This window comes from Brassica napus, chromosome A7 (assembly GCF_020379485.1).
Source record: "Brassica napus cultivar Da-Ae chromosome A7, Da-Ae, whole genome shotgun sequence".
NCBI lineage: Eukaryota > Viridiplantae > Streptophyta > Magnoliopsida > Brassicales > Brassicaceae > Brassica > Brassica napus.
The window spans coordinates 2,741,141-2,766,412 of record NC_063440.1 but is presented as its reverse complement, the minus strand read 5'-3'; the positions used below and the strand labels follow the sequence as shown (position 1 = coordinate 2,766,412).

At 36.0% G+C, this 25,272-nt stretch overlaps 4 protein-coding genes, 1 long non-coding RNA gene and 1 other non-coding gene across 7 annotated transcripts; all 6 read right to left on the bottom strand.

Annotated features, from left to right (window-relative positions):
* Window positions 1–1,719: 1,719 nt before the first annotated feature.
* On the bottom strand, window positions 1,720–2,704 carry LOC106428716 (zinc finger protein ZAT2-like). Its single transcript, XM_013869465.3, has one exon. The coding sequence runs from the start codon at window positions 2,618–2,620 to the stop codon at window positions 1,859–1,861; it is 762 nt and encodes a 253-aa protein (XP_013724919.1). The 5' UTR covers window positions 2,621–2,704; the 3' UTR covers window positions 1,720–1,858.
* Window positions 2,705–3,450: 746 nt separating this feature from the next.
* Window positions 3,451–6,830, bottom strand: LOC106428722 (ubiquitin domain-containing protein DSK2b). Of its 2 annotated transcripts, none has more exons than XM_013869476.3 (9): window positions 6,391–6,830; window positions 5,575–6,321; window positions 5,048–5,289; window positions 4,856–4,969; window positions 4,657–4,712; window positions 4,254–4,285; window positions 3,998–4,087; window positions 3,742–3,899; window positions 3,451–3,672 (listed from the first exon to the last, which is right to left on the bottom strand). In XM_013869476.3, the coding sequence occupies exons 1-8, from the start codon at window positions 6,611–6,613 to the stop codon at window positions 3,751–3,753; spliced, it is 1,653 nt and encodes a 550-aa protein (XP_013724930.1). In that variant the 5' UTR covers window positions 6,614–6,830; the 3' UTR covers window positions 3,451–3,672; window positions 3,742–3,750. The 2 variants fall into 2 exon arrangements, with proteins under 2 accessions (XP_013724930.1, XP_013724931.1); XM_013869477.3 differs by having other exon boundaries at window positions 3,998–4,081.
* Window positions 6,831–7,328: 498 nt separating this feature from the next.
* LOC125576708 lies at window positions 7,329–13,027 on the bottom strand. Its single transcript, XR_007315151.1, has 8 exons — window positions 10,619–13,027; window positions 10,124–10,339; window positions 9,816–10,026; window positions 9,621–9,665; window positions 9,444–9,535; window positions 9,311–9,365; window positions 8,443–8,605; window positions 7,329–8,344 (listed from the first exon to the last, which is right to left on the bottom strand). It is a non-coding gene; the product is annotated as an uncharacterized LOC125576708 (long non-coding RNA).
* A 6,203-nt stretch (window positions 13,028–19,230) lies between these two features.
* LOC106428694 (pentatricopeptide repeat-containing protein At2g17210-like) lies at window positions 19,231–22,311 on the bottom strand. Its single transcript, XM_048737313.1, has one exon. It carries the CDS (start codon window positions 21,623–21,625, stop codon window positions 19,412–19,414), a length of 2,214 nt encoding a protein of 737 aa, XP_048593270.1. The 5' UTR covers window positions 21,626–22,311; the 3' UTR covers window positions 19,231–19,411.
* Window positions 21,855–22,051, bottom strand: LOC125576810. The gene has a single exon (XR_007315234.1). It is a non-coding gene; the product is annotated as a U2 spliceosomal RNA (small nuclear RNA).
* Window positions 22,312–22,495: 184 nt separating the features above from the next.
* LOC106428673 (probable serine/threonine-protein kinase PIX13) lies at window positions 22,496–25,025 on the bottom strand. Its single transcript, XM_013869420.3, has 6 exons — window positions 24,461–25,025; window positions 23,876–24,192; window positions 23,649–23,784; window positions 23,417–23,559; window positions 23,223–23,346; window positions 22,496–23,144 (listed from the first exon to the last, which is right to left on the bottom strand). The coding sequence occupies exons 1-6, from the start codon at window positions 24,540–24,542 to the stop codon at window positions 22,714–22,716; spliced, it is 1,233 nt and encodes a 410-aa protein (XP_013724874.1). The 5' UTR covers window positions 24,543–25,025; the 3' UTR covers window positions 22,496–22,713.
* Between the last annotated feature and the right edge of the window lie 247 nt (window positions 25,026–25,272).

Sequence of the window (25,272 nt, the reverse complement as noted above, 5' to 3'; positions counted from 1 at the left end):
TATCAACATATTTTTCAAAATATACACCCGCGCAGGTGCGCGGGTCAAAGTCTAGTTTTCTATTAAGGGGAAAAACACTTCCTCTGAGGGATATATTTATTTGGCGTATTCTCTTTTTGAAAAAGATTTACTCAGGTGATTTAAGAGATATCGAAACCTATCCGATATTCTGACCTTCATACATTGACACTAGACCCTAAAATAAATCTAAACGTCTATAAACATAAACTATAATCCATAATTCATAGAACATGTAACTTTTATATTGGAATTACATATTAAGTAATTTTGTGTAACAAACGACATATATTACTTAAACCATACAATATAAGATTTAACAAAAGAGTTGGAAACCAAACTGAAATTAGAGTATAACAACCCAGCGAATTTTGATTAGAATAACCATATGATAGACTAAGACAACCCGAGATTGAGAAAATGGTAGTTAAAATATTTTAGAGAAATTAATCATGCATTAGCTATTTCAGCAAGTTTAGAGAGGTTTAATGACGAGTTCTGGACATCTTAAAGCAAAATTGGTTGAGTCACCATTGTAAATTAATCAGCCAATGAAATTATAATGTTTTATTTAAGCGTTTTTTTCAGTTAATAGTATAATTACTAGTATAAAAATTTGGGTCATTTTGTTATACATTGGGTTCAAAAAATATTATAACGTGGTTAGACAAAATCCTGATTTACATAAGAAAAACTATGTTTTTGGTAAATAGGTATTTATTTGCGGATGTATAGAAATATGTGTACAGTAAATAAATACCTATTTAGGCAAAAAAAAAAAATATTTTTAGCAAAGACAAAAACATAATTCTAAAACAGTGATACAACTTGTGAAGATGTTCATTCCTCTTCAGGGTAACATTTGCGCCTTGACAATTCTACATGATTGTTTTCATCTCGCCACTTTGGTGGTTTCTTACTAACCACCTTTGAGGAGTTTCCCTTCAATTTTACAAGCACGCCAGAAATTTCCTGCCCAGAAGAGAGCACATGGGACATAGGAACTCCATTACTCACAGCCTGCATCAACCTCAACGATGCTCCAGCAGCAATCGGACTATACAAATATAGCAGCGAACAAAATATTTTATTTTTATATATGTCGTTTTTAATATATGTCGCTGAATAACATAATTGAAGCTTAGTTATTATGACCGTATTTTGAGAAAAATTAGAAAGCTAACATAACAAAGTTTCGTTGAGATCCTAACAATTAAGGTTACAAATATACAAGTTAGTACGTAGAATTAGATATTTCTCTAAGGTTTCATCATTTTTAACTAAAATCACTGAAAAACAACTAATTTCTTAGAACAAAATTAACTAATGTTGGAGAGAAACATTCCTCTCATGTTATGAACTCATTTCTATTTCACTTAATAATATTCCCCTCATTATTTCACTAACAATAACAACTATTTGTAAATGGAACTGTAACGAGCACTCTGTAAAAATTAGATTGAAAATAAAGTTGGCTTTTTAGTGAATCTACATTTCCATATCTCTTGTAATGCAAATATTAGGATACAACATTCGATAAGGTGAAGTTTCAGTTAAAAAAAAAACATAACAAGAATATAACATTTCTTACACAGAGAAACATAAAGATCTAACGATTATGAAAACTGATGGACTTAAAAAAAAAAGCTAACTTTGACATTTATATTGAATATTACCAAACACATATATCCTATAATGCAATTTCACCGTCAACAAATAAGTTTAAAATAGAATATTACAATACCCCAATCGTATAAATTCATCACACAAATCGTGCACACACAAAATAGAGAGTTTCGTAAAGAGAAAGAAACCAATACCCATTATATATATTATAATGTCAGAGTCGTAACCTAAGATCCAAAGAAGACTCTGGCAATGTGTCTGAAGAAGAACCGGGCAAGTTGGTCGACGCAGGAACATTGAGATCGATACCAGTCGAAGCTTGTTTCTTCTCCTTTCGATCCTTATGCCAATGACGCCTCATGTGACCACCCAAAGCTTGACCACTAGAAAACGCTTTCGAGCAGATGTCACACCGATGATTCATCTCTGACACAACCATCACACTCTTACTCTTATCATCTTCATCAACGATCTCTTGAGGAGCAGAAGGAGGAGGTGGATCTACGTTTAAGTTCAAAATGGCGGAACATATATGTCCATCTAACGCTTGACGTGACTCAAACACTTTCTTACAACCTTCACACTCGAACCGTCCTCCAACTCCTACACTTGAACCGGTCGTGGAGGCATTAGCCAACACTTGACCTTCTTCCGCTGTAACAGAAACCGGTGGTGCTGTTGGTTGGTGGTTAGGAGGAGGGTTGATGCCGCGCCACTGACGCTCAGGGTGAGATCTCATGTGTCCATGGAGTGCCTTGGAAGACCAGAACTTTTTGCCACATACTTTGCATGGTTCTGTGATTAAGGGAGCATTAGGGTCAGGTTTACGCCTTGAAGAGGATGAAGAAGTGGCTTCGTTGTTGGAGGTTCTTCTAGTGCGTTTTCTTCTCGGGGCTTGGTTGTGACTCGAGGGAGTTACATTGGAGGGAGACGATGGGGGATTCAAATTGAGATCCAAGTCTAAATTGTTATTCATCGTCCAAAGAAAAGAGAGAAAAAATGAGACAGAGTGGGAGTTATGTAGTAGAAGGAAGGAAGAAGTTAGTTTGATTCGTGGAGTCGCTAATTACTTTGCGGTTTCTTTAGCAGTTACTTGTCGAATTGTTTTTTTATTCCTTTACCATGCCCCCTTGTTTTGTAGGATTTTCATTTTCTTTAATTTTTTGGTTATTCGAATTTAAGTCAAAACAATTATATTGTTCTGCTTTTCAAGCCTTGGGGGAGGGTGCATTCAATTTGGATAAAATTGATTTTATATTTAAAATTATAGATCTTCAGTTATTCAAACATAAATTTTGAAAACTCTTGTGAGTTTTTGTGTTTCTAAATTTGTGATTTTAAAATAAACTTTATATCTACTATAATTGAAAATATATTAAGTAATAGATTTAAAGAAATTTGTAGTGATTTTAAGAGTATTTTGATGTAATATATTTCAAGAAAGAATTTTAGAATTGTTTAACTAAATCATTGTAAATTTTTAATTCAGCCAAAATCATCTAAAAGTTCATTCAAATCAACTTTTTTTCAATCACTTACAAATACATAATTAAATTTGTACTAAAACCAAAAAGACGTCAGAGCAAAAAAAAAAAAAGAAGAAGACCAATCAAACTAAACAAAAAAGTATTTATTTATCTGGTTCAGGTCCCTTTTTTTGACATCAATTGTGTATAATTTTGGCTAATTTGGTTTGAACCGGGTACGGTCTCCAACCGGAGGTTATCAAGCCAAATCAAAACTAATTTTTGTTGTTGTTCGATTCGATATCAACTGCATCAAAACCTCTTTGGAATCTCTTGACGATGAACAACAAATCACAACGTAAAATTAAGGATAACGTTAATGTAGTAGCAATTCCAAGTTCCCAAACCAGCTCTTACATATGTAAGTTGTAACAACTCAAATAAAATCTGAAAGATGAAACAAAATATATAAAACAAATGTTTTGGGGGATGACGGGTAAAGAGAAAGAAGATGACCACAAATACCTATCGTGCGGCTTTTTTATCCACAAGTTTCACGATCCTATCATAAATATGAATTATAAGAGTTCCATAACTGAGAGATTTGATGAGAGACAATCAGTTCACGAACCTGCTGCTGCTACTGGCCAATACTTCCCAAGAGTCGTTCTACAGCAGCGTTAACGTTTCCATTGGTCGCAAGCAAAGCCCTTATGTTCTCTGCTCTGTCATAGAATCCCATTTCTTGCAGCTGTTGCAACTGAGTCGCAAAGCGTTCCTCTGGAGGAACTGGAATCAAACACGAAAAATGTTTCAGCGGAACCATCGCTACATATACATAAGAATAACAAGAAAGAACAGAGAGTAAAATTCCAGTGAAACCTAACCATTGGACTGGTTCGTGCCACTCAGGCCGCCAGCACCAAGACTGCCAAACATATTCATCAATAAATCCAGCCCTGCGTTGTTGCCTGTCCCTATAAACATTGCGTTCGTACCAATTTACTCAATAAGTTGCATGTGAATATGTATGTGCTACAATAAAACATGCACTGATGAAGCAAATGGAACAAAAAGGTGACTATAAGAGAAACAACTCAAGCCATTATAATTCAGATATAGATAACATATAGTTGCAACTACCTGCGGCAGCAGCACCAGTTTGTCCCGGTTCCCTGCAGAGAAGATGGAATGGGAATATGAATAAGGATTGATGGAAATTAAAAATTAATAAGAGATATCAACACTCTGTTAGCTTATGCCAAAAAGGCAAAACAAAAAACGTTTACTTTTATGTTCAAGTGTATTTCAACAATTAAAATGCTTCACAGCCCTAAGTAAGGGTTTACCAACGATAAGCCCAGTATAAAAATACAAGAGTTGCTGTTATTACTCATGATTCAATCCTTGCTTAAGATAAAAGATCATTCACCACCAATGGGATTATCTGTTTAGCTAGTCACACACTATTGTCTAAACTCAATATAACACACAAAAAAATACAATTAAGATATATAAATGACATGAGAAGGATATCCACACTTACTGGCTGGTAGTATTCCTATTCTGAGGGAAAAGTGATTGCTGTAGAGTCATCATTTGCTAAAAACCAAAAAACAATCAATGACTTTAGTTAATGAAACTTCATCATTTGGTAATAGCTTAGAGATACAGAAATGTTTCTTTGGAGGGACAACATGTTCCAAATTCACATGCATAAACACAAGAAAGGAGGCCCAACTGACCTGCATCATCTCCGGGGAGCTAAACTGACGAAGGAAATCTGGGTTCTGCATCATTTCCCTCAACTGAGGATTCGAATCAAGCATGGTTCGGAGTTGTGGGTTTAGATTCATAAGCTGCAACCAAGAGAAAACATTAAACACATGTTCATCACAATGGCAACAACCTCTTAGCATAGGTAGTCTAGGCGTTACCTGGTTCATGTATTGTGGATTCGAGAGTAAGCTTTGCATCATCTGGGACATGGCTGGATTTTGCAATATCTGGCTCAACTGAGAAGCATCCGGAGTGGCTCCAAGAGGTGAATCCGCTCCAAGCATACCCAGTCCACCAAGTCCCCCAAGACCACCAAGGCCTCCAAAGCCACCAAGACCACCAAGTCCAGGGCTTCTCGTATCCCCACCAGAGTTTGTCCTTCCTGGGGCGTTTGTCTGGCCTGTAAAGTGTCCCCACAATATGTTCAATAATGTTTATATCATTACAAGTAAAATTTAACATAGAAACAGGCCAAGAAACTTAATCATAACAACAAATAGAAAGAAACTACATAAACTAACTAAGCAATTTATTATAAACGATATTGCTCCTAAACCAACGTGGTAAACACAAACTTCTATTAATAACCAAGCCACTCTTACTGTTATAACATATTATGGAACACCCCCTTTAGAAGACGACTAATCACTCAGGCAATTAAGAGAAGGGGAATGAAGTTTCTTACCAGCAGTAGCACCCCAAGGATTAGGAAGTGGATTAGCATTAGGAATACCATTCCCTGTCCCCGTCTCAGCACTCGGTGTAGTAGAATTATTAGAAGCATCGCCACCCTGCGTAGTAACCCCCTGGTTTCCAAGGAGAGCAGCAAAAGGATTCGAAGCAGCATTGTTCCCCGCGTTCCCGGACATAGTAGTAGCATTCATGAGCGGCTCCTGGACATTTTCATACATGCGCCTAAGATGGTTAAACCCCTCAGGCATAGACTCAATATTACTCATGGCCCTATCAGTATTCCGCATCATCTCACGCATCAGCTCCGGGTTCCTCGCAGCTTCCATAGTCTGCCTGAGGATGCTAGGATCATTAAGCACGTGGCCAAGCTCAGGGTTGCGGTCCACAAGGTCACGCATTTGAGGGTTGCTCATAATCATACTCCTCATAAACTCAGGGTTGTTCATAAGATTCTGAATGGCTGGTGTGTTCATCATGTCTCTAATCATGTTAGGGTTTTGAGCTAGCTGCTGCTGTGCCTGATCAAGATCAGGAAGACCAGCTCCGAATAAGCCAGACATAGCATTCCCACCACCTAAGGGGTTGAATCCAAGCCCAGGGAACAAAGCTTCTCCTGCGTTTGAACCAACACCTCTAGTAACACTAGGAGGAGTGGGTTGGTTAACCGGAGCAGAAGGAGGAGGTGATGAAGACGGAGCAGAGCCTCGAACCATGTGAACGGTGTGATCAGCCTCCAAACCTAAATCAGATCACAAATCATTATTTAAGGGATTCATCTCAGAGAAGGAGAAGATGAAGAAACTCTCACCGTAGCTGAGAAGAGACTGGTCGTCCTTGAGGATGCGGCCTTTGTAAATCAAGCGCTGCTGATTCGCTGGGACTTCGCTGTGCTGCGCGACCAACTCTTTGAAGGCCCCCACGGTGGAATCGAGACTCGTTCTCACGCTAAACTTGGATCCGTTCGAGCACCTGACGTTGACGGACACCGTGGCAGCAGTCAGAGGCTGACTCGAATCTGCTTCTCCACCCATTCTTAGATCCCTTAGTTCGATCGATCAAGAGCTCTCTAACCCTAGAAAAGCAAATTCAACGAAGAAGACGAGAGAGAAAGCTGGGTGTGGGTAGATTTCTTGATATATAATTTTTATTTGGTCGGAATAACAAACAAATGAGAGAGAGACTTTGAGGAATGACTTGGGCTTCAGAGAACGTATCGACACCATCGGGTCGGGCAGTCGGGTCATATTCCTTTCTTCGATCCGAATCTCATGATACACAAGGATGTGATGTGATCTTACTACCCACGGCGTCGTTTAGTTTTGTTCAACTTTTCTCGTAAAGGCCAGGTGATCCCAATTACGACGATGTCGTTTCACATAATTTAACTTTTTCGTTGACCCGTTATGACAATCTCTAAAGGTTTACTTTATTTTTCACTAGGGGTATATCGGCGCTACGCGCCGGATCTTGAATAGTGATATATATATATATATATATATATATATATATATTAATGATTTCAAAACTATTATTTTTACGAAATGTGAAATTCATTGATCATTGTATAAAGAATAGGAATTTACAAAAAAAAATAAAAGCCTACAGATGAAAATTTACATGGCTTAAGAAAATGTTTTAGACTGCAAAGTTCTAAACTGAAACTTCAAACCAACGTTTCATTAAGCATGCAATCATGTTGCGAATTGCCTTGTCAATGATCCGAACCACTATTTTTGTGGTTAAGATTTCATAACTATTTTTGTGTTTGTAGGGAAAAATATAGTAAATATATGGAGGTATTTAAATTTTATTTTACTTTGTCCATCATTTTATGAATTAAAAAAAGGAAGTCAAATATATGCATAAGAATAAACATGACAACCAGTATTTTCGACTACACCAGAATTTCTAAGTATTATGCTCTTAGAAATGAATAGAGTTTTTTGTTACCATCACATCCATTTGAGCAAAATGCTTTTGGAATTCGTTGACTACTTTAGCTTGTTCTATGGGTGACATTTGCTGAAGATGTGAAAAAGACCAAGATTTATCAAAAAAGTGAGAAGATATATCAAAGTAGTAAGTGAAGCAAAGTGTGATCCATATCTTGTTCATTGCAACCGTGGATGTGGCTGCACCTTTCATATCTGATGAGATTGAGGTGCCTCATAAGAAGACGGGTCATCAGCCATGAAGAGCTCGTTCTCCACCGCGAGTAGCTAAAATGTGATGGTGGGTTAGTGGTTTATGATACGACCACAATAATATACCTTCAATCACACTGAAAAAGTCCAAATGCACAATATTACAACAATTATATTTAGCATGGGGTGGGGGTTGACATTTATGACTTTTTAAATATAATTTAGTAATTCACATAAATTCACGTTTATGTTCTAGTTTTGTCTAGAAGGCATATATGAGAAAATAAAACTTTTAGTTAGTTTGCGTTCCCAATAATTCAACAACCAGAAGACAAATTTTAGATGTGTTACTTCAGTGAAGGACAACTGATTTTTCTTTATAGAACAATGGTTATATTCTGTTAGACTCAAACCAATTATGAATCAGTCTAAAACCAATTTTGCATTGTCCGAACCAGATACGATTTCATTGAACATGCCTGAAGGCACAAAGTTGAATGACATATTAACAACAGGGCAATAAAATCTACGTTGCTGCCGTTTGGCTCCTGATGTTTTAAGCTCATTGAATAGAGAGCTGAGCTTTTTCCTGAGCTTGTCCTTATAAACCAGAAAACCCTATAAAATACAAAACAAATCAGGAGTCAATTCATTTCCTTCCAAAGCAATTCATCAAACAGTTGATAATCCTTGATGATCCAATCAGCCCCATGTACCTGAATAATTGATTAATAGAGACAATGTGAAGAGGGTATAGCAGCATTTGTGCAGGAGTCAAATTCATTTCCTTCCAAAGCAATTGCCTCAGTTTTTAATTTCTCATCACCACCATCTTCGACATTCTTTTTTTTGGTTGATCATACTCATTAAAGTCCATTCCTAGACATAACTTCAACAATCACTCAGTGTACAAAACATAACCAAAAAGCATATTAGAATAAGAACAATCACAAACACAACATCACTCTCATTCGGCGAGTGTCTATCCTTTTCAAAATTTCTCTTGAAACTTTTCAGAATAAAGAATCAACCAGACCCATGTCACATAAACAGATAATATGAAAATTTAACAATCTTTTGGGAAAAGTCTGCGATAGTGTTTAATACAACATATTAGGATAGGTTCTATATGCAGCAAAATATAAAGCACATGGGTCAGTCTGTGGACTCTTTGAAAGGCTTAACTTTAACTAATTGTCAACTGATTACTTCCTAGCCTAGCCGTAACATTCACTTTGCTATGAGAACCTCAACTATGATCACGCTAAATCAGCAAGGACACTAAAAACAGTTCCCGAAGAAGGAAAAAGAGACAAATAGATGAAAGGAGTCTTTTCTGGTAATACTTGATCACAACTTACTTGCCCAATGTATGTTTAGCAAGATCCATAGTTGATATCATGACCCATGCGGAAAAAGAACATAATTCTAGAGTTAACCCTCGCTTATCACAACACTGAAAACATAAATGCCAAGTCAAACAGATATGTTGACAGCAGAGTTCTCATTTTTTTTTAAAGCAGGACAAGGAATGAACAAATATTATAGGAAAACATGAAAAAGGGAAGGGTAAGTAGGACTCACCCAGGCTATGAGTAGATAAAAATGCAACAGTGGCTAACTGATAGAGTTCATTTGTCTGATTGAAGAAGAAAAACTGTTGGTTAATAATCTACAAAATAAATTGCATTGGACATAAGATAGGAAAACCATCTACCCGTGATGCTGACCATTTGCTTCACTAACCAAAGAATACATGTCCGTGATAATATTGACAACGTAGCCAAAAACGAAAGCAACACAACCACCCTTTATAAAAGAAAGAAAACACATGATTAACATCGATACTTAGAATATGATATAGGAGCAAATAATATTATCAGTCTTTCCTTACATTTTTGCCATTGACAACACGCCCTCGAGAACGCCAGAGTTTCCCCTAGAACAACCAAATCAAGCAGAAATAGATGCTACAATCAAAACTCCAAATCAGTGAAAAAAAGAAAGCAATACTCTGACAATCAAACGTTATAATTCACTTTTCCAACAGTGAGGTTGCAAAACAACTGATTCAGTGAAGATAGCATACCTGCTAATTAACCAGAACCATAAGCTCTCCAACTTTCTGCTTCCCAAAAACGGAGGAGGTGGGTAACAACAATTTCCTTACACCGACCGGCCTTTAACTCACCGTTTAATTTTGAAAAATGTCACACCGTTCCAAGAGCATGCCCTGCTGCTCCAAAAGGGTCACACATGAGCGTCCGATTATGGTACTATAACTGCTCTTTCTGCACTTTCTTTTGGTCATGGAGTGAATGGTTAGGTGATTCAGTTGACTGTAAACAACATGAGTACTAACATGAAAGAGTAATATCAATACATCCTCTGACTTACCACTGATGAGTTTAGGTTGATGAATATCTCCATATAGACAGTATTTTGTGGCTCTTAAGCTGTTGTTGGTAGCTGAGGCTGGTGGCCGCAGCCTGCAGGGGCAGAGGAGGGCCTGGAAAGTCCATAAGGTGCTCTGAACGCACTGATGCCGGAGAGAAAAGATTGACATCTTTCTTGCTGTTTCTTGGACCTATCTAGCTGTCCCTTTAGATCCGTCTGGAAGTGCTTACAGACAAAACATAAATCATTAACCAACCTAAGAAACTCAAAGTATATTCAGTTAAATAGTAACCAAGAAGTATCAAACGAAAACGGGAATCAAACAATTTGATCAAAAATGATGCCATAATAATAGAAGTAGAATTCGAGCATGATTGATATACCCCCAAACCCAAAACATAGGTTTTCATGACTCGATATTTTGTCAATAAATAGGGTCCGATAATCTGAATAAGAGAATTAATTTATCCAATCTGATAAGGGATTCGTACAAACCTTTGGAGGAGAGAGATTGATTAGAAACGAAAACAGACATGGAATCTGGGTGCTTGTTAGTCAATCTGAGAGAAAACATGGTGAGAGGTGCTTGTTAAAGAGTTTGGATCGACGCTTCAACTCTGTGAATTACATCGTTATGTGAAAGAGAAAGACAGACGACGACAAACCCTAACACTGAATGAGTTTCTAAACGGGCTCAAGTTCGGGCCTAATCTATTCATTTTAATAAAAGCCCAGTACGCTCAAGTACGGAACAGCCGACGGAAACAATCGCAGAGGCTTTGGTATTGTGACACGTGTCAATAAAAGCCCCTCCCTCCATGCTGACGTGGCTTAATGAGGAGAGAGGCAAGTCTGTTTTATTATATAAGATTCTAAAATAACTTATTCTATATCTAGGGTAAACCCACTATTTATTATATTATAAAGTAAAAACAGAGTATAACATTTTTATTCTAAATTTTATTTTAGATTGGAAAATAGAATGAAGTTAGAAATACCTTAAAACAATCTTTTATTCTACTGTATTTATAAACGTCCAGCATACCTCTGAATAAAAGTTGTTTAATGCACAATCACTGATTTGGTTTAACTTCTCTCTAGTCCAACCATGGTAACCGTCAAGGGCCAAGCCACCTTATATTATGGATGCAATAATAATATTTATGTTTTAATTTTTGTGATAAATTATGTTTTAAAAACTAACTAAAATATTAAAGTTTTTAATAAAATAAGAAAATATTTTTAAAATTCAGTAACCAAAATAAATTTCATACAAAAGTCTTATATAGTCATCTCAAAACACCAACAATCCATATATCCAACTATTTGTTATGCTCACCTGCAAAGGAGAAGAAAGAGGGTGAGTAATATAAGTCACTCTATGAGGATTTCGGTCCAAGAGTCCAGTCCAATATTGCTAAGATCCAATTGAAAGACAATGGGCCGACGTAGGTCGAAGGCCCATCCCGAGTTGACAAAGTGATTCTGCCAAGCTGACCAGTTCAAACCGAAACGTAAAGGAGATAAAGGCATTAAAGACGATCATAAAGGCCAACCATACTCGCCATAGATACGTCACTGTTATGATCCACACCCTCAACAAATATAAAAGGGAAGGACGGAGAACGAGAAAAGGGATTTGAATTTCTTCACATTGTACTCATAACAAAATACCTTTGTATTCTCTTGTTCTTAGATAACCTTCAGGTCCTATAATTGTATCCATTGACATTATCAATAAAACATACACATTTAAGAAAACTATAAGTGATGTGACTAATGAGTACCAAACTGGATGAATCAAACAATGACGTCTAAAAGTCAAATTATTAAGCATGTGTTAGCACTTATTAATCCATCACTTAGCTATAATACTACTAGTCTACATACTTCTTCTGAAATCACGTCGTATACACGCAATCGCAAATTATGTACCCTAATTTTAAGTGAATCTATATTCTTCACTCATCGCCAAGGAAATCATACTAAGAAGGATCAAAAAGAGATTGATGAGGCCATTAACTACCTCTCATTTCTTGCTGATGGTCTTTACCTCAATGTAAAATTGATTAGGTTAATCTACTTCCCTTTGCTAATGTTTCGTGTTTTGGTACACACATATAAAAATTCAATATGGTTAATCCAAAATGTTTACTTTCTTGTAGCATTGTTGACTTTGTGTCTACTCATAGGTTAGAAATACTTTGTTTACTATGGATGTCATTATACCATGGGTGGCTCTATAATCTTTTGGTACGTATTTTTATACATTTTTGAATTTTAACATTTCGAGTTATAGAAAAGTTTCAATGTTGGCTGGTTCTCCTTTCTTTACTACCTCCACGAATTCAAAATCATTGTTGCAATCAGATGAAATTCTAATGATGATTTGTTGATTGAGCTTGTTAACTTGGCGCAACTTAATCAGGAGCTAACCATTAGTGACAACAACTCTGAGATTCAACTCAAATATGAACTTTACTTTTTGTCAATTCATGTAAATGCACATGTATCTCTATATGAAATTTCTTAGAGTGCAAGATCGATTTATGATATAACTGAAGCTAGTCACACAAATCTGCTCATTGCATTTTCAAATTTTACTGGCAAATCCCATAAAGCATATGTGCCCCTAAATGAAGTTGAGAAACATGCAATTGTAGGTTCTCCAGTTTATCAACTCATGTGCAAATCTCTTCAGATGTGAAAGATACAATTAAACTCAGACCAGAAGATGATATTTTCATACACAAATATTATGTTATGCATTGAGACAACCCCATACGTTTCTTAACTATTCTGAAAAAAAAAACCTTGCCATGGTTGAAATTTTCAGGTGAAATAATCAAAGAATTCTTGAAAATATGCCAGAACCACTTGTGACTTAATCAACATATCTTGCTAATTATTTAAGATAAATTTTCCAAAAGTTAAGAGTTTATTAGCTGAAACTGAATTAAACTAGTTTTCGTAAAACACTTCTGCAAAATGATGTACCATTTTATTAAAAAAATTTGTCTATCCAAGTAAATGTAGTGGTATCTCTTTACGAAATGGTTTAGAGTGCAAGCTAAATGTATGTTAGAACTAAAGCTACTCACTCAATTCTGCTCATTACATTTCCAGATATTTTATAGTGCATTCTTCGTTAGCATGATGAACAAGTTTGATTTCTCGAATATCACTCTTTCTCTTTTCTTCTTTTCACAGTAAACTCTTCATCCTAAAAGAAAAAAAAAAGAAATCAAGACAAAGTAATCATATATGTCTTATATTGACAAAAAAACAATAAAGAACATAAGACTGTATTTTAAGTGAAGAAGACTTGCTGAAATATATACAGTTTGTGGATCAACACTGAAATGATTTGAGTGATTTTGGTGGTGAGTGACCTGAAAAACAAAGATATGAATCAGAAATGTTATTCAGCGAACACAAAACACAAATGAGATTAGAGTACCTATCCCAATACCTGATTACAGATCCATGTTGTATAATGAACCTCTCATATCCAACCCATCGCCACTTGTTTAAGATTCAACCATATAAACTCACAAAAAAGTAAGGATGCATATAACTAAATCAAAACTTTTAAAGAGAGAACAAATTCCGCATCTCCTACAAAATCATTATGCAAAACACTATTCCTTTTTTAATTTGAATCTGAGAAGACATTCAAGTGGTTTCACTTGTATCTGAGAGGACATCCAAGGAGTGGCTATTTATATCTTCAGTCTTCAATATTTTAAGTTTTCGGTGTTGATTAATCGATGGAAGAAGAAGTGTGATGAGAGAGCCGTTCGTTTTCGTCGCCATATTCAAATTTGGATTTATATGCATGTTAAATTGATATTGTAAATGATTTGTTGTATGCAACCTGCAACGTTTTTATATTGAAAGGCCGCATGAAGCTTGATCGTGATCTAATTACTTAAGAGGGAGTACTAAACCTTGTGGCAAAAAAACTGCATAAGGTAGCATCAACGTGAATTCTTTTTCATTATCTTATTGTCGATGATGGTGATTTGACGTGAATCTATATTTTTCTCTCAAGACCAGTGAAAGGATACCAAGGCGCAGCAAAAGTATGTCAATAAGGTCATTAACTAAATATCATTTCATGTCGATGGCTTTTACTTTAATTGTGAGGTTAATCTACTCTCTTTGCTAATTTGTTTTCGGTTTTTGTACGCACATAGAAATATTATATATTGCGCGCTAACCCAAAATGTTTACTTTCTTACAAAATTGTTAATTTTGTATCTACTCTTTAGTTAAAAATATTTCGTTTACTCTGGATTCCCATATACTATGGGTGGTTGTATAATCCCTTGTACTTTTTTGTGCATTTTTTTTTCTCTCAATTCAAAAAAATGTCAAGGAAACATACAACTTATTATCATGTCTTTTAAGAAAGAACTAGATCTTGACCCGCGCGCCCGCGCGGGTGTTTCTTTTCGGTTTGTATTGTTTGTATTGTTTATTTTTTTTGTTTTAAATTTGTATAAGTGTGATGTTGCTAATAGTGTAGTCTATGCTGATTAAAAAAAATAACATTAGTTATTTTTTATTATATCCACATTGTCGAGATAACGTTTGTTCATCGTAGAATTTGTTTGTGTTTATTTGCATATAAAACCAATTAGAAAAAATATTAATATGTTTTTATTTATTAGTCTGTTTTAGAAAATAAATAGTTTTATTTTTAAGGAATAAGTTTTCGCGAAAGTACTAACACTATTATTTTTTACTATAGATCAAATATAGTTGGGTGGATTATATGTATATGAAAGAAACTCGAATTTTAATATTTTTTGATATTATATAAAAATAAATAATATATAATTTGTTATATTAATATAATTTGATAATTTTGTAGCCGAAGCATCAGAATAGATTAAAAATAATTTGGTTCAGTATATAATAGCATATTTAGAAATAGATTTTTGTGATAGATATGTTGATAAAAAAATTTAATCGACATAATGGGCTTTTAATTGTTGGTGGTACAAATGGTTAACCTGTTAATAATATAGATAACTAAAGCCCAATTAGGTATTTAACTACTTTACGCAGGAAAAAAAAAAACAGAAACGACCATAAAAAAAACTCACCTCGCGATCTAAACAAAGGACTCTAGGGTTCCAATGTTCCAAGTTCATTAAACATCTATTTGGCGAGTTCCACAGAATTTCTTACAATTTCAATCCTGTTCAAATGGATCAAAATGCAATCAATCGTGAAATCGATAGAATCAAGGTACTAATTTTCTTGAATTTTTGTTGTAAAAGCTGAACCAACTATATCCTCTGTTTGACATCAACGACTCATCTTATGGGTATCATATTGGTTTACTTGCAGATGTAAGAACTGAAGACATAGAAGGAAAACGTAGACATTGAAGACTTCAAAATTAAGACTTTGAAGATCTGTGATCCTTTGCAAAGATCTGTGATATAATGGACAGTGGTCAGATGAAATTGTGATCGAGATAGAGATAAGAGAAAATCCATAACTGTAATGAGGATGAAGCCCACATGAAAGTCTAAGAAAAAGCTAAGTACTCTATTTTCTTCTTTTCAATATCCGTGTGAGTAATAATCTAAGCTACGCTGGTTGATATATTATTTTAGTCTGTTTGTCTTAACACTTGAATAAACTTATAAAGATAATCTTCTTTGAAGATAACAGTTGTTTGAATAGGTCAATTAGGATGATATATGTAACATGGTTTCTTTCTAAAATTGGTTGTAGATTACATGTATATGTCTATATAAGACAGAGAATTTATTTTCGGTTGAGTATTTATGGAACCGCATTGTTGTTTATGTACATTTGTGTTATTGTTTTCACTTTTAGAGCAACCAAAAACTCTTGTTAGACGTCGATGATATGAATTATAAAGCTGATTGATAGAAAGAAAATATACAACAAAGTTCTTATTTCTGATTTTTTTTAAAAAAAATTCTATACATGGCGTGCAGGTCATACAAGTCTGTTTGATACTCAACGTACACTTTCAAGAAGACAACATAGCATATCGAACAACACAAGGTTAGTAAATCACTGCTGAAGTTTAACTCTTATAATACAAAATCACATAATGTAGAACATATACGATTATAAATGTGATAGGTCCAGCCTTATATATATATTTGTTTTCTCTTAATTTGATTGAATTATTCATAACTGGTTATGGAAAAGTTTTCAATCACACGCCATTGCCCAATTGGTAGTTTCTATTGAACATTGTACATGTGATTTCTTTTGCATTAAGCATGGATTTTCTCATCCTATAAAATATGTTTTTGGTATTAGTTTTAGATCAACGGAACTTGAAAGAAAATATTTGATTGTGTTTTCAAAACTTACATATTCATCGGCAAAAACCAATCGAAGAGTCTCTCCTCCTCTGAATGAGGTGTTTTGTTGCCAGGAATTGAGCAATTTGACTTGAGATCACCATTTAGTTTTAAATGGTTTCACGTTTTTCAGAGCTGTGAAACTTGTATTGGTCGACATTGTTTTTGTCTCTGATGTGAATGGGAACGTAGTCCTCGATGTAGTATGAAGAGAATATATAGTTCTTTAGGCGAGATATTGACGGTAGTAAAATTTTAATTAAATTATTTGAAAGATTGATTTGCAAGTTGTAGAATAGGAATTACTAAATGTTAGGAATATTTAGTAAAAATCTTTACGGTACAATTTTGCGTAATGGTAAGTATTTTAAATTTAGGAATATACTAAAGATGTTGCAATGTGTCTATCCTAGTAAACTGTGATTAGAAAGTTTAGATATTTTGTTATTAATGTGATAGCTTTAATTTAGGTGCTTATGTTAATGTTAGTAAGATAGTCAATGATTTTAGGAATATTTTTATTCAGTTGATATCTTGTTTTAATGCTATGTCCAACTAAATCGCAAGAAAGATTTTCTGTTTGAAAATACTAAATTAATATAAATTTTGAATCCTATTTATTCACAACTAATATATGCTAAACCGAATGGTTTTAAAGTTGTATGTGATTCATGTAATATATGTAATCCGGTTTAGTGATGTTCTGAACAATTAACATTTCTGAAGTTATGTATTAGTTCTGGTTTGTAATGTTAATTGAATTGGATTTTGGCACTTGAATTAACAATCTCGGTTTATTAATTTATTTAAACCATTTCTTGCAGATATTGGGATAGTGGTGATATGAAAAAGGAATCTCATTTTATTGGTTAGAGAGATATTCACGCCATTTGAGTCAAACAAATGTTAATGAGCTTGCCCAATCATTTTGTCATACCCCGTGAAAGCCTCGTCTAAATATTAGTGAATACATAGAGTTAATGTCAGTGGCAATCACTTGTAATTATTTAGGAAAAGTCTGGGGTAAGTATAAAATGTACTCCTGTTTTAATAGTTTAGATGCTCATATTCTATATTTCCCACAAAATTATTCTGTAAAAGTCCAATTCCTTTCTTTTATCCGAATATGAACCAAATGATCTCACTTATGACCCGTTTAATATACAATCTAAAATTACAATGTCAAATTTAAAATAAACTTTTAGACAGCAACTGAAATGACATTTTTGGAATAAAATCATTTGGAACGAACATTCCATAGGGATTCCATAAAATAGTTATTAGTGTTAATGTGTTATGAATTACTATATGGATGTCCATTATTGTCTCATTTGGTTTTCCATGTTACGGTTTTAACGAGGCAACAAATAACACACAAATGATGGATACTTAGACAGGAAAGTTACCACTCAAGTGATGAACATCTACAATCTTCCAGTGTATTTTGAGATTGAGAGAAGATGAAGGGAATGGTCAAGATCAATCATATTTGAAAAAGAATCAAGAGATGAACACATTCCATTCGTGTAACAGAATTGAAGGTCAAAAGTTTGCCAATCAAATGAGACATTATAGATGAAATTAAAATATGAAATTGGTGTCCATAGAAATATCTTTGAGTCTAATTTCATCTCGAATTTGAATCAAGTCATTTCAGATGATAAAACTTGAGATATGGTTGTTTCCGTGGGACATGTAAAAGTTGTTTTAGGATACCTATTTTCGACTGATTTCCCAAATATCGCTCGATATTCTGTCTTACCAGAGCTAGACCGGTGTCTAAAGTTAGACATGGACATTAGCTTCGATTTTCAAATGGTTTGAAGTCATCAAAATATTCCAGTTTCAATGAGGAGTGTCAAATCTGCCAAGAGAAGTGAACCGATCCAAACCCAAAACGAATGAGTTAATTCATCACATTGGATTGTGTCCTATCAGATATCTTAAGTTATGTTATCATCAGGGGGAGTAGTTACTAGTGTTAATGAAAACTTTTAAAACATAATTCCAGATATTTTATTTTTAATGAAACAAAAATAATAAATCTTTAAAATCTATGATAATGTGAATGAATGGAATGTATAGAATTCTTTATTCCATTTATAATTTCAGTTTTAATTTCATTTCATGCATTCCATTCTTTTTTATTCCACAAATAATCATTTTTTATTTATAATATTCCTATTAGGAATGATGACCAGTTAGACCACAATATCGGGGAGGTATAAGACGAATCTTTAGCAAAATATATAGTAAAATATAGTGTGGACCCCACAGAAAAACAAAAAACCAGTCACAAAGGTAATGGATTAATGACCGATCTTGGTCTGGTACTGTTTGCGGACCCTGCTGAAACGTGGCAGTCCGCAATTGGTTTCTTTTTAAAAAATTTTTTTTTAAATCAGCAAAAAACAAAATAAAATTAAAACTAAGAAACCCAAAAAGGGTTTCACGGATAATAATGGTCTTAGGGCATCTGCATCGGGCGTACCTTGGGCCGTCCGTTCTTTTTTATTGGGTCAAAAATAATTCAAAAAAAAAATTAAAATGGGTGGGACGGGCCGTAAGTAAGGGACAATCGGGCTCGTCCGGTATTACACCCTTAGACTTTTCTCAAGTATATGAATCGCTTCTTTGGTATTCCCGTGTACGGTGTACTGCATATCCAGCGACCTTAGCTGGTGAAAGAAACAATATCAGATATATATATATATATATATATATATATATATATGTTTCTTCAAATATCTCTGAAGCTTCTATCATACTTCCGTATTTAAGAGTACATATTAATCAGAGAGCTACGAACAGTGGACTTCTGCTTTAAACCTAGATGAAGAAAGTGCATGAACTTAATCAAGAACTGACATGCATCTTGAAACACTCAGCAAACTAGCAAGAGCCAAATACTTAAAACCTTTTTCTCCTAAAAAACTTTCGTTGAGATCCATTCCATTGAATTTTCTGATGTCAAGCATCTATGAAGGCTCTGAACGACGGTATTTATCTCACAGTCACTTTGTTTTAGCTTCTCTCCCGCCAAGAACCTCCTAGACACGGTTCCTTCAAGAACCGTGCTATAACCCGCAACGACCCGAACCTTTCTCTCCTTCACCAACCTCCTCATTGACGCTACATCTTCCCACGATTTCTCTGCAGCGAACACGCTGGACGCTAGCAAATACCCTGAAGAACACAAGGGTTCAAGCTCAAGAACCTCAGCTATTGCCTCTGTGGTAATAATCCCACTTCTCAAACGGTTCCTGCAGCCGCTAAGAATTGATCCCCAAGCACTAGCCCCGGGTTTTACGTCTTCAGGAAGGTTCTTGATTAGTTCCATGGCTGTTTCAATCTCTCCAGCTCGGCTAAGCATGTCAACAAGACAAGAGTAATGCTGCAACGAAGGTTTCTTGTGATCTTTAACCATTGATTTGAAGATCATGAGACCTTGCTTGATCAGTCCTCCATGATTACAAGCTGATAAAACCGCAAGATAAGTCACAGCGTTTGGTGCGTAACCTTCTCGTTTCATTTCCTCAAACGATGCTAATGCTCTCTCCGGTAAACCATTTATAGCGTACGCTGATATGATCACTGTCCAAGAGACGACGTTTTTCCTAGGGACTAGATTGAATGCTCTTCTCGCCACTTCTATGGCGCCACATTTTGCGTATGCGTCAACAATGGAGGTATCAAGTGAGATGTCAGCTGTGGCTAAGCCTCTCCGGATAGCTATTCCATGTGCCCATTTGGATTTTCTCAAGTCTGCTGAAGCAGAGCATGCGTCAAGAAGATTAACCACGGTGACGGCGTTGGGCTTATCCTTCATCTGAGAGAAGATTGAAATGGCTTCATCTGGTCTTCCAGAACGAGCTAATCCAGAGATCATTGTGCTACATGACACCACATCCTTGTACGCCATCCACTCAAACACGGCTCTTGCATCATCAACAAGAGTGCAGCTTGTATATGCATCAATCAAAGAGCTCAAGGCAACTTCGTTAGACTCATATCCAAACCGGATCATCACGCAGTGTACTGACTTGCAGGGCAATGGCTGCTCAAAGAACTTGCAAACCTGAAGAAGACTCACGAGTGTAACTTCATCAGCTTCAACTGCCTCTTTTCTCATCAAACCAAACATCTTAAGAGCCTCTTCATACCTTTGGTTGTGTACAAACCCGGCCAAAATCGAATTCCATGACACACTGTTTCTACAAGTCGTCTCATCAAACACTCTAAACGCTGAATCAACATCAAACCCTTTGGAATATATATCGATGAGTGAATTGCGCACAAACACGTCCCCCAAATCAAACCCTTTACGTATAGAAAACCCATGAACTGATCTTCCCATATTAACATCCTCAAGAACAGCACATCCCTTGAGCACACTCGTTACAGTTACACTATCAGGCTCTGTTTCCCCCTCACGAACCATCTCTCGGAACAGCTTCAACCCACACACAGGTTCTTGGCTTTGCACATAACTTCTGATCACAACACTCCATGAAATAACATCTCTTTCAGACATTTCGTCGAACAGTTTGCGTGCGTTTGTTAAATCACATTTTGCATACAAGGACAAGATCGAATTTTGAACAGAGGAAACCCCATAAAATCCACTACGGATCACGTAGCTGTGAATCTTCTCTCCATCAACATACAATCGCAAACCACGTAACGCGTGAATCACAAGAACCAATGTCGAGACATTAGGCTCAAACCCCCAAACTCTCGACTTCGAAAACCACCATAGCCCTTCTTCTACGAACCCATGATCAAGAAACCCGAAAACGACGACGTTCCAAGAAACAGAGTCTCTCGAGGTCATACAGTCAAACACTCGCGTGGCGGAACACAAGTCTCCGCATTTCATGTAGAAGTCAGCGATGGAGTTCCCGACGGAGACAAAAGACTCAAACCCTCTCTTGTACAGACTCGCGTGGATGCATCTGCCTCGTGACAGCCATGAGAGCTTACCACAAGCTTTGAAAACGATGGGGAAGAGGAAAGGGTCGTTAAGTTGAGTTCCAGATGTCGTCTGTATCTCTGAATAACTAGAGAGCACTTCCCGCCATTTTCCATTGGAGGAAGCTTGCTTAATCCTCCAGGACAAAGCTTGTAGCTTTGAACACATGTGTGTTCCTGTTTCTTCAGGCTCTTGAGAGCAAGCTCATTTCAATTGCAACTTATATAGATTTTAAGCAATTACAAAACATTACACATTATTAAGTTGCAACATATGCTTTGTTTTATTTACATGTAGTAAACACAAATAGTGTTCTAATCATCTTTAATGAAAACAAAACCAGAGATATGGAAAAAAATCTCGGAGGGTTGAAAACAACACTAGAGAGCTCGTTATTTTGAGTTTAGCTTATCTAGTTGACGAGAAAGAGTTGAACTATTGGTTAGTTGGGTTGAGCCAGGCCCGTGCAGTACGAGTTTTCCTCTCTAAAAAAATAGAGTTAATATCGTGTGATCCGATGGACCACATATCAGATATTAAACTGATAAGAACAGATACTACACTTGATCTTAGCCAAAAAGCCGAGAAAGGTATGAGTTGAGAGCCTGCCCCTGTTTCCTCTTTTATAGTGTAAAGCTTATGGCTAAATTTCTATACCTAACCGATGTGGGACGTTTAGAAATAGCATCTCTTCAACAAAACAAAGTACATGATTTAGCAAAAAGAAGGGAAGTACAGTAACCAAAACTCGTGAATAAAGATTGAGGTGGTGGTGTTTAATTGAATCTCAGCGATCTATGTGAGGAATATATCTTATATGGAGAAAGGTTTTGTTTATTTGAGAACTTGAGCAAAAAAGATGGTGTGTCTGTACAGAATTTCCCAATTATTATTGTCTTTGGGAAGGTGTTGTTAAATATAGTTGTACACGAATAGTAACAACAGTTTCTCTATGTTCCTGGCTTCTAATTAAGCTCATACATTGGCTTCTGCTGCCAAGGCTGACTATATTTGAAAAAAAAAAGATTGGACTTCATCTAGATAACTAATATTTCAAAACTTTCTTAACCTCTTATAAGCATCTACAAACACACACAACAACACATTTACTAGTTACAACATATGCTTATGTCTTGTCTTTTGATTCCATATAGTATACATATGAATTGTTTTCTAATCATCATTTTAACGAATACAAAACCAGAGAGAGAGAGAGAGAGGAAAAAAGAATATCTAGTGTTCAAAAACAACCAAAACTAGTGACCTCTAGCCACGGTATGCCTCGGTTGAAATGTAGACAGATGTTCCCGGCGATAATGGCTTCGTTGGTTACTCACGGTTGGGGAAGCTCTGGTGGTCCTTCGTTCCAACGGTTTCTCATTGGCAGCCACAATGAGTTCTAGCGACTCCACCACTTCTGTCATGGATGGACGGTTCTTTGGCTCGGGTTCAAGGCATTTCAGAGACAGTTGAGCCACTCGGAAAGCCGATTTGAAAGGGTACTTTCCTTCTAGACGAGGGTCCATTATCCTCCTCAGCTTTCTTCTTTCAGAGAGATGAGGCTTGATCCAGTCCGTTAGATTGTGTTGCCCGGTGGGACGGGTAGGATCAAGTGCGTGTAAACCAGTCAAGATCTCAGCTAAAACGACTCCAAACCCGTAGTTATCACTCTTTACATACAAGTGACCTATCAAGAACCAACAACATAAGCACACAGTTTGTATAGAACCAAAGAAGATAAAAGACATTGTTGTATTTGTAGTACCTGTAGCAACATACTCTGGAGCTGCATAACCGTGTGTACCCATAACCCTTGTTGTGATGTGAGACTGACTCGCGGAAGGGCCTAACTTAGCCAATCCAAAATCTGATAGCTTTGCGTTGTATGACTGCAACAAAGATCAAACAAGTTGAACTCACTCCACACTTATATATCAAAGCCATATGTAGTTTACTTACACTATCAAGTAGAATGTTTGAAGCTTTGAAGTCTCTATAAATGACTTGCTTCTCTGAAGCGTGAAGAAACGCTAAGCCTTTAGCTGCTCCTATTGCAATCCTAAGCCTTATTTCCCATGACAGTGGCTGAACAACAGAACCCTCTAGAGAAACAGAAGCAGATACAAATCAGTGGGGAAGCATCCAACCATAATAACATCTAAAATGACTTAAATAAGAAGATGGTTCTTACTTCGGAAAAGATGATTCTCTAAGCTTCCTTTCTGCATGTACTCATACACCAAAAGCAACTCGTCACCTTCCAAGCAGTATCCCAACAGCTTCACCAAGTTCGGATGAGAAACCCTCCCAAGAAAGTTCACCTCACACTACACAGAAAAAAAAAACAAACCATCAAATAAGCAAACAAAACTCTGCATTGCATATATCATTGATATAAGTTTGGAGTACTCTACTCACTTGCCATTCCTCAAATCCTTGGAAGCTTTCGGAGTTAAGTTTCTTGACAGCAATCACAGTTCCAGTGCTGTGACTCCCAGGCCCTTTCTCTTCAAGCCAGCCTTTGAAGACTTTCCCAAACCCTCCTTCTCCCAGAACATTCTCAGACTTGAAATTCCTGGTTGCAGCTCTAAGTTCTGCAAGGCTGAATATCCTTAGATTGGGAATGGGAAGTATCTGACCCTCGGGGCAAGCATCTCCACCACTTCCCGCAGAGAATCCACTAGTGCTGGATATGTTACTTCTTGATGTTTCTGTAGTCGTTGACTTAAACGGACCTGTTTCCATTAGAAATCATTCCCAAAAAAAAAAAAAAAATGAAGTCACATAACATTCAGTGAATAACAGATCAGACAACAAGAAGATGCGATCAGCACTTGATCTTAAAGAACTATAAGCACAACAAATCCAAGAACCTCGGAACAAACAAGTACATAAATGATACGCAACGTATTACACAAGTTGAAGTTCAACCTATTTTAGGAAACTGAACAGATTACTCCTTAGAAAGAAAGAAAGAAGAAGCAGAGAAATGAGAAAACGAACCTGAACTGATATTACCAGTAGTGGTAGGTGTTGTTGTTGCAGTTGAAGGAGATTTAGATGAAGAAGACCAGCAAAGCCCCATACCGACAAACAATATTTAAAAGCCGAACTCTTTTTTTTTTTCTCAATTATATTAGACAAGTATCTCTGTTTTATACACTTCTTGTTTTCAGGGTTTTTACACAAGTCAAATCTAAAGAACAAAAAAAGAGGGTGTGAATCTAAAAACAGAGAGTGCTTTACAAGAAAAGACACAGTAGAGGATGATGGATAGAGATCGGACAACAGCTACCGTTTAAAACCGGGTGTGAATGAGTAGAGAGACAACAACAAAAAAAAAGATGTGTGTTTTCTCCAATTCGACGAAATTGCTTTTCTTTGTCATGGAGAGAGAAGAGAAGGATAAGGACGTGGTTACTTTGTTACCATGTCACTGAGAGACGAAAGGGAAGACTAAGTCTTTGAAAGAATGATGGTCCAAGTACGCAAGAGGAAGAGGATGAGCAAATGAGAGGTTTATGGTCAAGTCAACTTAATAGAAAAATTGTTTCCTTAGCCACCTGTTATGAGAAATCAATCAATTACACCCAAACAATTCTCAGCATTTTCTTTTCATCATTTTACTTTTCAATAAGTCACTATCTCTCTGTTTGAAATAGCTGGGATTTTTTCTATATAAGAAAAATAAAAATCTAATAAGAGTTTAAATCACAAAACCCTAATAGTGTTATTAAATTAATAGAGTTTAAATCTAAGCAAAATCTGCGGTTATTCGAATGATGATTCTAAATTCTATTTTAAAATCTAGTTTT